This window comes from Mercenaria mercenaria, chromosome 19 (genome assembly GCF_021730395.1).
Source record: "Mercenaria mercenaria strain notata chromosome 19, MADL_Memer_1, whole genome shotgun sequence".
NCBI classification, from domain to species: domain Eukaryota; kingdom Metazoa; phylum Mollusca; class Bivalvia; order Venerida; family Veneridae; genus Mercenaria; species Mercenaria mercenaria.
The window spans coordinates 44,861,514-44,877,979 of record NC_069379.1 but is presented as its reverse complement, the minus strand read 5'-3'; the positions used below and the strand labels follow the sequence as shown (position 1 = coordinate 44,877,979).

At 34.3% G+C, this 16,466-nt stretch overlaps 1 protein-coding gene across 1 annotated transcript in view; it reads right to left on the bottom strand.

Annotated features, from left to right (window-relative positions):
* Positions 1–14,199, bottom strand: part of LOC128551050 (uncharacterized) — a 33,798-nt gene extending 19,599 nt beyond the window's left edge. The window contains exons 1-11 of the mRNA XM_053531341.1: positions 14,084–14,199; positions 13,265–13,423; positions 11,869–12,025; positions 10,990–11,153; positions 7,388–7,544; positions 5,574–5,752; positions 5,241–5,397; positions 3,919–4,079; positions 3,135–3,302; positions 1,923–2,079; positions 1,565–1,728 (exon numbers count right to left, since the gene is read on the bottom strand). Coding sequence (XP_053387316.1) covers positions 1,565–1,728; positions 1,923–2,079; positions 3,135–3,302; positions 3,919–4,079; positions 5,241–5,397; positions 5,574–5,752; positions 7,388–7,544; positions 10,990–11,153; positions 11,869–12,025; positions 13,265–13,423; positions 14,084–14,186 — 1,726 coding nt within the window. The 5' untranslated portion in view covers positions 14,187–14,199. The remainder of the gene's footprint in view (positions 1–1,564; positions 1,729–1,922; positions 2,080–3,134; positions 3,303–3,918; positions 4,080–5,240; positions 5,398–5,573; positions 5,753–7,387; positions 7,545–10,989; positions 11,154–11,868; positions 12,026–13,264; positions 13,424–14,083) is intronic.
* Positions 14,200–16,466: the final 2,267 nt, after the last annotated feature.

Sequence of the window (16,466 nt, the reverse complement as noted above, 5' to 3'; positions counted from 1 at the left end):
GTGATGCAATAATAACAATCTTTACGACACATTAATACTTAAGACCGACAATAAAACTAGAAACAACGGAAAATATGGAGAAAATCAGTCAATACGAACAAACTTGGTTTCTATGAAATGCTTACGCTTCCATTCGTCAAATCAAACAATAGGTAACCCATTTTATTTATTTTTGATTGTAAAATTTCGAGGTCCTTGGGCAAAAAGATTAGGAAAATCACAATTATGACATTATTAACAATACTTTATCAACAATATTATTAGGTTATTTAACATTGTTCTGTACAATACGGAGATATATTTGGACAAGTACCCAGCTGAGAAAACCATATTGGACGAGCCGCTAGGCGAGTTCAATATGGTTTTCTCAGCTGGGTACGAGTCCAAATATATCTCGTATTGTACAGTACAATGTTAAATAACCTTTTTATTCTATATCTATTTTATCTTACTATAATAATAGTTTAAATTAAAAATGTTTCACTGAATATTGTATTCCTGCCTTTTCTAGTTTTTCCCAGCTTGGTATGAGTGCAAATATATATTATACAGAACAATGTTAGACATTAAATAACCTTTTTATTCTATATTTATTTCACTTCATACGTAATATACGTAATTCATTGAATGTTGTTTTTTTCTGCGTATCATCATTAAAAAAAGTATATGGTGCAACCTCCCTACAACAGCCATTTGGCGATTTGGGTGGTAATAATACTTGGCGGAGATATTATGCCAACAAACATTGTCAGCAAGTTTGGTGAAGATCGGATGAAAACTGTTCGACTTAAAAGGGCGGACAAGGCTAAATTCCCCGTTTTTCGAGTAATTCAAGGACTATAATCAAAGAGTGTCTGGTACAATTTGGCTGGTTATCGAAACTGGCCGAGATGTAATGCCCACAATCATTGTCAGCAAGTTTGGTGAAGATCCGACGAAAACTGAATTATAGCGCAGACATGTTTTGGATGCTGACCGCCCGTCCGTTGCCGTTCATAATCTTCTCCATTTTGTTTCTTAACCGTTAAATAAAAACTGCTGAGGTAGCTATTCAGACAGTCAGGGCTGATACCAATTTCTAGGTTTCGTCCGGAACGGTTTCTTTAAGCGACGTTTCAAATATTCCAACATCTGACATCTGATCCTTTTTACTGTATTTTTAAGTTTTTTTATTATTAACGAACGTTTTAATATCTAAATCAGAAAGCATTGTTATCCCTTGAATCGTTCTTGTGTGTTGTAAACAAAAAAAAACTCAAATTAAATCCAGATTTCAAGACGCATAATCAAACTCTGTACATAGAGCGCCTTCTTCATCCGATTTACATTCGGAACATTTTCACGCGTTTCGGGCTTTATCGTATGTTTAACATGGGACTGTTGAACCGTCCAAATACAGAAAATACAGGATTTTTTGTACGCGCGTGCGTCCAAATACAGAAAATACAGGATTTTTGTACGCACGTGCATCCAAATACCGTAATATATTGTACGGTCACGTGTTGCAAATGAACGTTCGTGATTGGATAGATAAAATATGTATAGAATAAAAGTTAATACAAGCCTGTGCAAACAACAGAAACATCATCGTCATGGTCGCAGTTGTCATATGTAATATATGTGCAGTTATTGATATGTAATGCGTCTCCCCCACAGCTCAGATCGTCCACAAATATCGGCCCTGTGCCTGGTCCATAATGGGCACCGACAAAATATGATACCGCTGGACTTTAAATATAAACTATATAAATGTTAGTGTTGATTTTAGTAACAGTTCTATGTTTGAAAATTTCGATTTATTTTTTAACATTATAACCGGCAGTAGAGACATTTACTTGCTTTACTTGTGAAATACCGTTTGATCTAGTGTTAATACAATAATTATTGAGTGAAAAAATCTTTGAAACGCTTTGCATGCTTACGGATATTCTAGCATGCTACAAATAGCATTAGCCTCTTGCATTCCAAAATAATCATCGCATACTGTTCCCCATGTATCCAATGATTTTAGCTCGACCCTTCCATTCGTTGAACTGGGACCATCAGCCATTCTGATGTCTGTTACATCTAATGGGAAGCCTGTATAAATCGAATTAGAAAGGGGTATCTCAAGTAAAAGTTTCCACATTTTTCTATTCAGGTAACTATGTAAACGTGTCTTGAAATCTAGCGGAATCAAGCTGACAATCACGTTGTTATCTTATGACATTATATGTATATATTTTATTCGTATGGTCATCTTTAAAAATGTACATGTCGCATCTGACAAATACGTTTTGCTAATAAGACGCTTATATAGATCTATAAATATCTGACCATTGGAAAAAAATAGATCCAATATACCAGCTCAAGAGTCAGAGATATTGATTTATTTTATGCTAACTGATGAAATACTGTGTTTTATCGTGAGATATAATTCGTATCTCTCACTGCATATCACTCACTCACTGTAAATGCTTGATCTACTTGTACATTGTGTATAAATTTTAAATTATTTGCTTAAAGCAAGAAAAAAATTGTAGCCACACTTTGTTCTTTATAGTAAATTTCTCGATTCAAATTTTTACTTAATGAGAGTTTCATAACGTTATGCAGCAAAAAAAAAAATAAAATAAATGGAACTTTATGTCATGTGCGTCATTCTAACGTCACAACACGTCTGACGTCATGTCCGGTTACGCGCGTCTGTTTCCCGCGCTGAGATTAAATTTTTTCTCAAAATGCACATCCCAACGTAATTAATATACTATACTATAATATAATAAAAAGAAAATGTGTTTGTTTATCGTGAATATGGAATATATCTCGCCCCAAAGTGAGAAAATTTTCACATTTTCTCTCGCGCTAAGCGCTCATGAAAATATTTGAAATTTTCTCACTTCTCACTGAGATATATTCCATATTCACTCAAAATAAATAAATATCCTCTATATAATAAAACTGAGACTAAAATGAAAACTAAATCTAAACTACCAAGGAAAACAAACGAGTCTGTTGACAATAAATACATGCTCTTGCTTCTCCAGCATATTTCACTTGTAAATCTAATTTTGAATAATATAAAGGTTACAAGTCAACACATATTCTCCCGACACTTCAACGACAAAAAAAAAGCAAAATACAATAATACGAACGATATTCTTGACATTCTCCCTCTGTGTTCCACGTTTGTGTCTGGTTATCACACGTCAGTTTAAGCTTCCCAACATATGTCCGATAGTATGAACAGTCGGCAAACAACGTAGTTCCATTATAGGTGAAGAAATCAACACCCCAGAAGTAGATATCTGGTTGTCCACAGTCTAGAGAAAGTTGATATACAAGACAAATGGTGTACAGTTTGCAAATTTATGTCTATTAAGGGGGAATAAATAACTTTTATTCCTCCAGTTATGAAGAGCATACATTAAGAATATTTAAAGTACCTGAAATAATCTAATTCCCACAGATAATTCAAATACGGTAGAATATGAATAATGAATATGAATTTAAAAAATTTCTCTTCCATAACGTACTCATTCACAATGAAGTTATATTGAAAAGAAAATACTTTATCTAAATAATTCGTCGTTTGTTCTCCTTTGCCAATTAGTTTTTGCTTATCAGCTCAACGTATCAATCAAAATTCTATTGTTACATTTATGTCTTATTATAAGACTACCATGTTTACAAGGGTTGTGTCCGGGTAACAGCTTTAAAGCTTATCATTTCTCCGTATCAATGTACTCAAGTCGAAGAGTGATATAACACACTCTTCTTAGGAATAATTAGCAAAACTAAATTACATACAATTGAGTTCTATATAGTATACTATGGTGTATGAAGCTAAGCCATTCAGAATAGGTTAAATATGAAACTGCCGCTGCGAGGGAATATTTAATATTATATTTCCTTCCACAACTTCATAAAGCCACAAACCGTTGCAAACGACAGATATATCTCTCTCATGAGTACACTCATTCAGGAACAAATATTTGCAGTTGCTGAGAGAATAATCGTTATCATCACAAAACAGTTGATCAATGAAAACTGGACCACTTCCTTCGCCATATATTGCACCAGTGAAGTACTGAGCTGCCCTAAAACATGAAAAACAAAAAGAAATAATCAGTATATCGCCTTAAGGATGTACGAGCGTTTTTATTTTCAGGATGTCGGCCATTTTGAAAAATGTCTCTTCAAATATTGGTTTCTAAGAAAAGTTTTGCCAAAAATTGATGCTAAATAATTAAATATGGCTAATAATGTACCATTTAACCAAATATATTCTATTATTTGCGAAAAAAAACTTCACCCTTATTTTTGGCTGGCATTTGCCTAAAATTGACGTAAGATTTACAATGGGATAGGGGTAGGTAATTTCATATATCTATTTCAGTAGATCGGGTTTGGCTTAGATATTTTCCTGACTTATACATATAATGTTAAGCTATAAGTAAAGTAAAAGTTTTCAAGATAGCACTGTATATTATCTAGAAAATACAAATTAAAACAAAAAAAAAACAACAAAGAATATAAAAAAATCATCAGTTTTTAACAGTTTGTTTCTTAATAAATCTCTTAGATGCACGGTGACCCCAACATTTTTTCTTTCCATTTTGAAGCAGTTTTTATGTGTCATTAAAGCTGCAAAATAGTTTGAATATTTTAACGTCAGATTGTTTTTGTAGATCTAAATACGTTTTTTCCATCGAAGATAAAGTGGGTGGGGTAATTACATCAACATGTAATAACGAAAGAGATTTCTTAGTGACATTTATGCTTATATAATACTGACATCAATGTGTATTCATATTAACCTGTAAGACTTGAAATCCCTATAAGATTAAGAGGGATATTATATGTTTTATGAAGTACCACCATTTTTTCAATTTTTCAAAAATTCAGAAGTGCGTAAACAGTGGTGGAGAAAATGCCCTATAAAATTAAAACGAGTTCGGTGACCTATGTTTTTTCTTCTCTAGTTTATCTTGAAACTAATGTTTTCAAGCTCACAGAGTATAAAAAATTCTTTACGTTAGAAAAGATTCGATCCTACATTCTTAAGTAAAGCGCTGCAATATAATAATAGCTGAGAAGAATATTATCCCTTCCATATAAACATGAATCATTTGTCTGTGTAGATTTTTGTTTGTTCAAAGTTGCTTTACATTTAGTATACATTTTTTACAACAAACATTGTTGTGTCAAAACAAACCAATGTAACGTTTATTATTATATTATTCAAACAAATACTTTACCTCAGTTCCATCAAGCCACAAAATAAATCTGCAGCTTGAATATTGAAGTTTTCATCGCAAATCGTTCCCCATGTGCCGTTAACATTGATTTCCGCACGTCCGTCATATTGACCAGTTCCATTGACTAATCGTGCAGCGGTAATGTTTAAGATTGGTCCTACAATGGTCAAACATGAGATATATAAACCGAATTACAGTCAATGTTGACCATATCTAAAGTATTCAGTTTAGTAAATCATTTATTTTAAGTTATATATTTGTACCATAAAATAGTCGAGATATTTATATTGTCTCATAGAAGTTCAAACCCGTAAATGCGAATGTAATAGTTACCATAGCACATTACAGAAACATCTTCATTATGGCCACAGTTATAGTAGTTATCAACAGCATATGCACAGTCGTTCAAAAGAGGGTAGTCAGTATTAGTTGTATAGGGACAATCAAGCCTATCTACAAAAATTGGTCCACTGCCTTGACCGTAGTATGCTCCGCGGATATATCGTTGGTATCTGTCGAGAAAAAATTGTATTAATGCTGGCTAATTGTCTTATCATTTCAAAATAATAACTATATTTTGGTATTTATACTATCACTAGGAGGAAGATTATAAAACTTTATTCTATGTCGGAATCGAAACTGAACGATTCGATTAATCGATAAGCTACTTCCACGAGAATATTCTAGCATTGTCACATAAAGTTCACGCGTGATAGGCATGCTTTTTTTGTTTGTTTGTTTGTTTTTAGTTTAACACCGTTTTTCAGCAATAGTTCAGTTATGTAACGGCGGGTGGTTAACCTAACCAGTGTTCCTGGATTCTGTACCAGTAAAAACCTGTTCTCCGCAAGAAACTGCCAATCAGAGGTGGATAACTATTGGTTTCAGACACAATGTCTTTTATTCAAATCGTCACGGAGAACATATGCGTCACCCGGGGTTCGAACTCACAAACTCGAGATCCGTAGATCTACGCTCTCTCTATTGAGCTAAGCTGGCGGGTCAGACGTTAAATGTCGCTTACGCGTAGACAGACATTTTTATAAGAATCTATAATTACAGTATTTTAACAGGTAATTTCTCTTGTGTGATTTCGTTTGTATAAGTAGTATCACACCTGCTGATAAAGAACTTTTCACTGTTTACCATCAATAGCAAATGTTACCTATGTTTAGGGTCTGCTTGTCAAAAATATCAGTTTTCAGTGGTGGTATTTGCAGACAGGTTTTCCAACTGATATCCCAAATGCTTACGGCTTTTTATTTTTATTAGCCAAGGATTACTTTCTTCATTCGCATTTGGTGGTTCTAACGACTTTCATCGAATGTCTTCGGATTAATCCTACCTTAAGCAAGTGACTCTAAGGAGCCCCTTACTAAGTACGATAGAGTTGCGGTTCGTGTTTTCGCAAGACCGATTTCACAAAATGGAAACAAAATTTTGATAATGGGTGTCTATGGAAAAAATAACCTTTTCGCAAACACAAACTTTTTTTCACATTAGATTTAAGTGAAACTTCTCCAATTCGTTTATAACCATATTACCTATTAAACAGTGAAAAAGAATGTAATTGTCCGTGGTCTCTTTTCTGAAATATTTGAACATGATTAAGGAGACTTGCACATTACACGGTGAAGGTAAGACATTATTTGGAATTATCTAATGCACTAAACGTTTTATATCATATGTTATATTAAGACAAATAATAACTTTAATAGATGTACTAAATGGTTGCAATTCCTTCAGTTTCATTTTCTCAAATTGAATGGAAATATTATAAACACATATATACCCATATTCCATTGGCCTGAAACTTCATAGGGAATTTTACAATGCTGATATAGCATCATATATTCAACCGTTAGTTTACAAATTGTTACTTCACTAAAGTTCTAATACAATAGCAGTATGAAATCGTTCATACCTTTAGCCACCAAACAATCTTGCTAACAACGGAAAATTATGATCAAATAAACCTATAATTGCATTACAACCAAGTAGCAACCGTCACTGAATACTGATTTTCATAAGTCTTAACATATTTTACAGCAAGTATACACCACTTAGCTTCTGGTTACCAGTTTAAAAGCATGAGCTTCTGACATAACAACAAATAATATTACATCATTAAGTAATGGACTACTTACGTCAATCCGAACAGTTTGCATACGGCCCTTGCACCGTCCGAGTAAAAATAATCATCACATACTGTTCCCCATGTACCATTGACTTTAAGTTCAACACGCCCATGATATGGTCCATTAGTACCAGCTAGTCTTATATCCGTTATTTCTAATTGATATCCTGCGGAACAATATTACATTTTGTATATGTTACGTTACTGCTAAATGTCTTTGAACAGTTTTCCACCCAGAAAGTCTCAACCTATTTTGAGACCTATATCCTTACCAAATATGTTTCTTCTACATTCTTTTAATACTGAAGGCATCAAATCACTGTTACTGTCTTTTGTATCATGAGTTATTATATACGAAAAGGAAAGGTTAAATTATCGGTGTTAAACTGGCTGATATGCTTTAAATACAAGGCCAATTTAGATATTGCGTAAAATGTTTTTTTTTCATGTCCGTTGAATAATGATATACAGTAACACTACATTTTTGTACTACATTTCGAGCGGAGCTTTTTTTATATATCTGTTCTGTGATCTTTTGAGTCTAAATGGTAGCCGAAAGAATGCCGCGCAATTATGCAGTCAGTCAAGTAACAAAAATATGTGCGCGTAACATACGTTTTGAAGACAGTCGATTGTTAGGTTAGCAGTTTCAGTTTACAATTATGTTAAACAGAACCTAGTAACATACTTGTTCTTGAAATTTTCAGTGGCAATATTGAGTACTGTTACTCGTGGTTTCCTCTCTATATAGTTAAAATTGTGACAATAAACCTATACAAATTGTTTGCTCAGTTGTTCAACATGATTGTGATGATGGTTACTTTGGAATGATATAAGAAAACGCTATTGCATTTATAACTGTAATAATTTGCATTGGAAAACTGTAGACGGAGGATTTTGATCAGATTTTAACAATGATGAAACGTTAATAATGTTTGTTGTACAATGATAGTGTGTTCAAATTGATTCGAACTACCACAACAAAAAAGCATTGACAATTTCACTCGGAGAAAGTTTAAAATACCGAGGAATGTTACAACAGTCGGATGTTGAAGATGGAGTTAGTGATTTGAGGTAACTGATAATGCTAGAAACAATGCCGATGTTAGAAACACACAGACTGCTTTCTATTTTTATCGTTTTTTTTTTTTATTTTGAAAACAAATGTATAATTTAGATAATTGGTTTTAAGTAATTGCGTTGCATTATATCTTGAAGCAAGAAACTGATCGCACAATTAAGAATTCATGAAAAAAGGTTACTTTTTAATAGAAACATATCAGTATGAAACACAAAAGACTCTCAAAAGCTCGAGGCATTGAGATTTTGCAATTTAATCTAACTGCAAAAACCCGTCTAACGTACGAAAGACCCGTAGTGACATTTCAGCTTCATTATTTCACGCTTTCTGCTTCATGATTTCACGAGTTCCACTTCATGAATTCACGAATTCACGATTTCTGCTTCCTGATTTCACGATTTCCACTTCATGAATTCACGATTTCACGATAAAACTTCACGATTCCGCGATTTCACGATTTCCACTTCACGAATTCACAATTTCCACTTCATGAATTCACGATTTCACGATTTCCACTTCATGAATTCACGATTTCACAAATTCCACTTCATGAATTCACGATTTTACGAATTCACGATTTCACCATTAAACTTCAGGAATTCACGATTTCTTGATTTCACGAATTCACGATTTCACCATTTAATTTCACGATTTCACGAATTCACGATTTCCACTTCAAGAATTCACGATTTCTCGATTTCACGATTTCATAATTATAGTACAATTTCAACTTGTCGCGATTTTATTAGTCACATGACTAATGTACGACGTAGAAAACCGCGGGTGATATTCGCTACATAGTAAGATGGCGTGTTATATAATTGTACAACCAGGTTTAGGTACTGAAAAAGAAAACTGGCCGAAAATGCCTCAACTGATGAGGAAATAGACTTGCAAACAATACTTTTAGAATGCATTATTGCTTAAAATGTGAAATTGTTCAAGTCCCTTTTTTCTGTTTTAGTAAGCTCCTCATCTTTGTGCTATTAAATGAAAAGCGATGCATCTTATTCACATGTAAGCTATTGCCACCTGCTGTGTAAATGGTATGCAAACTGAGTTGATCAAGAGTACGGTCTTACCACGAGGGCCGTTTAAAACGTAAAAATCGGCTTAGACGTTACAGGCGTGGAAAGGATATACATACAAAATATAAATTCAATCCATGCAAGCATTCTCTTTAAAATGAACAGAAACCAATGTGTCTATGGACGGAAAGACGGATTCCTAAATAACGGACTAACGGACGGATAACTGCAAGGCTTAATGCTCCGTCGCCGTAAATGGCGTGGGCATAATAAACATACTTATATATTTTGGAATTGTCTAAAATAGTAAAGCTACTTGGGCATCTAATTTGTTCATACATGTTTTAGTGTTGAAAGTACCCAATACTGTGTTGGTACAGGCACCAATATCCCTCCCCAACCTCCACACAGACGTATGCAGGAGTATAAAATCATCCTCTGTAACCCAGACCATTCATTACGTTTACATTTCATTGAATGGAGAGTAACGGAATGGATTGGCCAAAAAGAACAAGTGAAATCAAGAAATCATGAAATCGTGAAGTTTAATGGTGAAATGGTGAAATCATGAATTCAAGAAGTGGAAATCGTGAAATCAAGAAATCGTGAAATCATGAAATCGTGAAATCAATAAATCGTGAAGTTTTTTCGTGAATTCGTGAAGTGGAAATCGTGAATTCATGAAGTGGAAATCGTGAAATCAAGAAATCGTGAAATCGTGAAATCAAGAAATCGTGAAGTTTTTTTTTCGTGAAATCGTGAATTCATGAAATCGTGAATTCGTGAACTGGAAATCGTGAATTCATGAAGTGGAAATCGTGAAATCAAGAAATCGTGAAATCATGAAATCGTGAAATCAAGTAATCGTGAAGTTTGTTTCGTGAAATCGTGAATTCATGAAATAGTAAATTCGTGAATTCGTGAAGTGGAAATCGTGAAATCAGGAAGCAGAAATCGTGAATTCGTGAATTCATGAAGTGGAAATCGTGAAATCATGAAGCAGAAATCGTGAAATAATGAAGTTGAAATGTCACCACGGGTCTTTCGTACTAACGCATATTTAGCGACTTATTAACTAAATGAAATCAACTGAATGATAGCAAACATTTTGTTTTTTCTACCTTAGACTAAACACTTGCCGTGTGAAAACTATGTGGTCTTATAAAAGGACATTTGGAATATAGTTAATTGCAAATTCGTTTCGCATATATCAAATATACAATAATATACCAAATCAAATATTATCTAAATGCAATAAAAACCGATGTTGTAATAACAATACCATCATTAGCGATTTGTACCTTGCTATGTGACAAGCTGTCACAGACTTTCAGATTTTTGTCACACATTTTTAAGTATATTAATTTTAAAAAAAATTTGTTAACTGTATGCATATTTTGTTAAGCGTACTAAGGGTTATAAATGTCAAACTTATTACATTTATGCCCACTTCATGCAGTTCCTATAGTATAACTTGCATAATGAATTACTTTAACTCTATACCTGTGCATATAACAGCCACATCGTCATAATGCGTACAGTTATTTGAAATCTCATAACTGCAAAGGTTTATATGAGATTCTGTTCCCGTGCAGTTCAATTTGTCGACGTATATTGGACCGCTTCCTCTACCGTAGTGCTTGGCCTTTGTGTAAAAGCTGCTATATCTGTTCAAGTATATATATAGAGATAAAATACTTAACCAGAACAATCTTACAGATTTATTCACACATATCCCGGAAAATGTGATTTTTAAATTAGCACTATTTTTGCAAGTCCTGACCCTAGTATGTATTGAAGGATAGAATATTCATGACCAGTGAAGTCTGATTTCTGTAAAAGCTTTCCACAATGTTTAATAAACAGTCATAACCCGAACAGAAATATTTATTCCTGCACAAATATTTACAAACAATTGAAAATTGGGAATCTGCATAATTATAAGTGTCGATGTTTTAAGGTTTGTTATTTTGCAGGATGTACAACATACAAGAGTCACTCTAGCTATGTGCTTCAAGTTCTCTTATTAATTTTCTCAGCTGTCAGAGACAGCATATGTGCTAAGCAGACATACATATGATGTTCAAAGTATTATCCGATATATTTTTATTTAGATATTATCTCGCAAACTACATAATACACTTTGGGAGGAGGTCAACTCGTGTCAAAATTAATTAACTCCTAAGCGAATTGAATGGAACTGTGTTCTTGTTTACCTAATCAGGAAATGTTTTGCTAATGTACAGTTAAATTGATGTATGTTAGAAACAATAATGGAAATTATCTTCAATCATATTATTTCAGGTAGCCGTCTAGAAAAAAATATATTGTTTCCAGAACTATACACAAAATTAGAAAATGAAATATAAAATAAATACTTACTCTAATCCAAACATTTTGCAAATAACTGTTGCATCTGCAGAAGCGAAATCAGTGTCACAAATTGTCCCCCACGTTCCATTAACCAAAATTTCTACACGTCCTTCGGAAGGTCTATAGCTATTCTTCAACTGAATGTCACTAATATTGAGTGGAAAAGCTGTAATAAATATGCACAAGGATTGTAAACACTAACATTTAACACAATGACGATTAAAAATGCAGAATAGCACAGGTCATTTAATGACAACAAATATTCATCATTTTCAATTTGAAGGCCATTGTATCACTGCGACCTTGACCGTAGAGGTACTGATGTGACGCCCCTCAGCCCACCTCCTCAACCCCCCACCACACACACACACGCACACGCAATGTAGGGTTAACGCTCGATTTTTTTTTTGTAACAACATTAATATTTTACAGAATCCCGAGAGATTCGTTGGTGAGTGCAAACGAAACAAAAGTGCGTAATCGCTATTGTTGCATAAAACCCAACTAAAGAGTTTAAAACATCGAAAAATTAAAAGCAAGACTATTCTGCTGATATTACAAATCTGCAGTTTCAGATTGTTATGGACACAATTTTTAGTTATGTAGTTTCCGGGCTTACAGTAATAATGCATTTTTATACATATCGAGCGTTCATTTACAAGTGCAGCATGTCTTGTCAGCTTCCTTTACTGAAATCGAGCAATTACACAGAATTGTATAAGATTCATTCAAAACACAGTTTTGCTCTTCTACGGAGAAATTTCATTGAAAAGGCCGAATTTGTATCTTTTTGTACAAAAGAACTTCCTTACAATGGAGATGCAATCTTTGGAAAGGATTTGATTTACCTCTCTAGATGACAAATGTTTCTTCGTTTAAGATAAGATAAGAACTCAAGACCACTAAATCACTAATAGTGATTGCACTTTGAATTATTGCAGTATACATGTTTAAAGTAACCGAACTTCGGTATTCTGACTGTCTAAAATCCAAATTACGTTATTGAGGGAAATTTATAGACTATTAGTTGTTTGAATCGATTGTTTTTTTTAAAAAGTATCAAACACATGTGTAATATCTAATGTCTGGTGTATGGAGGGTGTAAACATGATTTCTTTCCTTAACCGAAATTTGATTTGTGCCAGGTACTTTGAGTGGCAACGGAATTGGTCAGAAAATATTGCGGTGTAATTTCTGGTATAAATCTGCAGGCAGTAATTGTTCTAGTCGATAAAAATCACAAATGAAAAATATCTAGGCATTTGAAATGCATACACTTGCTATATGCCTAGTATATTCAAATACGCGAACAGAATACGCACGCTTCCAAAACGGTCAAACTATTTATACAAATTAGCAAAACAATGAAAACGAAGATTACAAAAGAGAACATCATGCTCCATACCATGAAGTGGAGTGCATCTTTGCTCCTCGTACCAACTATTGTTATTCTGACATTTCATTTTGATCTGGTTTGGGTAGAATCCTGTATGACATGTCACTGTTAACTCGGTTCCATTGAATGCTACTGGATCTCCATTATAAATATCTGGTAAACCACAAGCTGAAAAATCCGAACATCGCCACATGTAGTGGAAAAATATTACCGAAAGGCAAATTAATAATCTTACAACGTTCTCATAGCCAAAAAAGTATGTTTGCTGAGTGCATTTTTACGTTTTCAATAAATAAGCAAATAAACGATCTGTACTTGAGATAAAATCACTTTAATAGGCTCGCAATCACATTTATATATTCTAATCAGTTGCTTAATACATTGTAAGTAGTTAGACGATATTTTATCTTAAGTATATAAAACTGGGGCGTTTGTTTTGTGTTTGTGTGCATAGAAGTTACTGTGACATCATTGTTCTGTCAACAAATATAGTAAAACGGAATTAAACACTACACACCGACAAAACAGCATCATCACAAAACAAGAGCTTGAATGCGAACGACTTCAAATACAAATAGTACACATGCAATATTTACTCGTATATACATGCAGTATTCTCGCGTTAATTCAATGTTTCCAAAATAACAAGCTGCATGTACATACTTGTACATTACTTTTAAACAACTCCTGTCAAAGAAACTCTGTTTCAAAAAGAATTATGCTTACGTCTTTATTTCTTCCCATAGTTTTATCTTCTATATTCGTGTATTTTAATTTAAATGTAAAAGTTACATAACAAAGAAAAATAATGTACATGTATTTACTTACGTGTACAAGCTATGGATAAGTCGTACATGTGAGAGCTTACAGAACGATATGGTGCGTTTAATGAACAGCTATTTACGGTATCCTTTCCTGCATAGCAATACATTTCACGTGTCAGAATTGGCCCAGTTCCTTCCCCATATATTGCTGTATCAAAATACACGGCTAAGCTATAACAAAAAAAAAACAAAAAAAAACTCACTGTATGACTATATATTTTCTGTTTATTATGCATTATGATAAACAATTTCCACACACAGCATCTTATAAACAGTATGTATCAGTCAAGAATAAGTCAACACAGTAATAAAATATATAAATTCTGTCTTCTGACCTATTTCGCCAGGTCTTTAAGGGTGTTTCTCTGATTGTCCGTCTTCCGCAAAGGTATTGATGTATATGCGTTTTGGTCTTAGGGTTTATTTTTATGCCCCCGAAGGGAGGCGTATAGTTTTTGAACCGTCTGTCTGTCGGTCTGTCGGTCTGTCCGCATTTTTCGTGTCCGGTCCATATCTTTGTCATCGATGGATGGATTTTAAAATAACTTGGCATGAATGTGTACCACAGTAAGACGACGTGTCGCGCGCAAGACCCAGGTCCGTAGCTCAAAGGTCAAGGTCACACTTAGATATTAAAGGGTAGTGCATTGATTGGCGTGTCCGGTCCATATCTTTGTCATCTATGGATGGATTTTCAAATAACTTGGCATGAATGTGTACCACAGTAAGACGATGTGTCGCGCGCAAGACCCAGGTCCGTAGCTCAAAGGTCAAGGTCACACTTAGACATTAAGGGATAGTGCATTGATGGGCGTGTCCGGTCCATATCTTTGTCATCGATGGATGGATTTTCAAATAACTTGGCATGAATGTGTACCACAGTAAGACGACGTGTCGTGCGCAAGACACAGGTCCGTAGCTCAAAGGTCAAGGTCACACTTAGACATTAAGGGATAGTGCATTGATGGGCGTGTCCGGTCCATATCTTTGTCATCGATGGATGGATTTTCAAATAACTTGGCATGAATGTGTACCACAGTAAGACGACGTGTCGCGTGCAAGTCCCAGGTCCGTACCTCAAAGGTCAAGGTCACACTTAGACATTAAGGGATAGTGCATTGATGGGCGTGTCCGGTCCATATCTTTGTCATTCATGCATGGATTTTAAAATAACTACGCATGAATGTGTGACACAGTAAGGCGACGTGTCGCGCGCAAGACCCAGCTCCGTAGGTCAAAGGTCCTAAACTCTAACATCGGCCATAACTATTCATTTAAAGTGCCATCGGGGGCATGTGTCATCCTATGGAGACAGCTCTTGTTTATATAAGTATGTGTTTTAAACGCCATGCCTTCTGTTGTCACTGCATGTTTTAGCGATTTACCTGGCTGGAATTACTTTTTACAATGTCCCGTGACTTTGGAACATGGTTGCAACTGCATTTAAACGAAGGTTCGTAACAGTTCTCTGAACAAGGTGGTTTTTTCAAAGTCGATGAACAAAGACGAAAATGTCGTATCTTGATGCATGTTATTTTTTTGAAAGCAACACATATATGTGTCGTGGAATGTTATTTTGGGGCTTATGGACGTTGACGACGTTGATCGAGAAAATGTCAGATTTATTTACGTCTTTTTTTTGAAAGCAATTCGACATGTAAGCTTAGAAAAAAATACTTGTAAACTGTCAAAAAATGATAAATAATGTGAGACTTACAGAAATCTCCAACGACTCTCATTTCGTGGTTTGCAACCGGTGACAATGTTATTTTCACAAAATATTGATTATTTTGAGCGACCTAGTACGTCATGTAAAAACGGTGTATTTTCGGTACTGCACCAAGTATGTTCTGGAAATGCGTCTATTTATGTTAGTTTAGACGATTCACTGATGGTTTAATGTTGATGTTGGATTTGTACGTAACATTTTTGAGTTGTGTAAGTATGAATTTCTTTCTAATATTATGAGAACACACGCATTTTGTCGAAATGATTGAACCCAGAAGTAATGAGACTTAGAAACTGAGGAAGGATTTAGCAAAGATTTGTTGATATCAATCAAGTTATGGCCGCCCTAAGACCATAAATTTCTACCATTAACATTTTGAAATGAGCAAGTTTGAACTGTCACAATCTAGTACATGTACTAGCTCAAGTTTACCTGAGTGGTGTAGCTAAGATTAAAAACACGCGTACCAAATTGTGTTGCCAATCAGTGTTTTAAGTTGAAGGGGATCATAAATTTCTTTCATAATTTCATCCATACTAATGATGTTGCCATAAATTTGGAGAAACTGGAACTTATTCAGAAAAAAAGTCATTACATTATATATATGGAGGATATTTGTCGTGCCAAACATGTTGGATTAAATTTACTCAAGTTATTA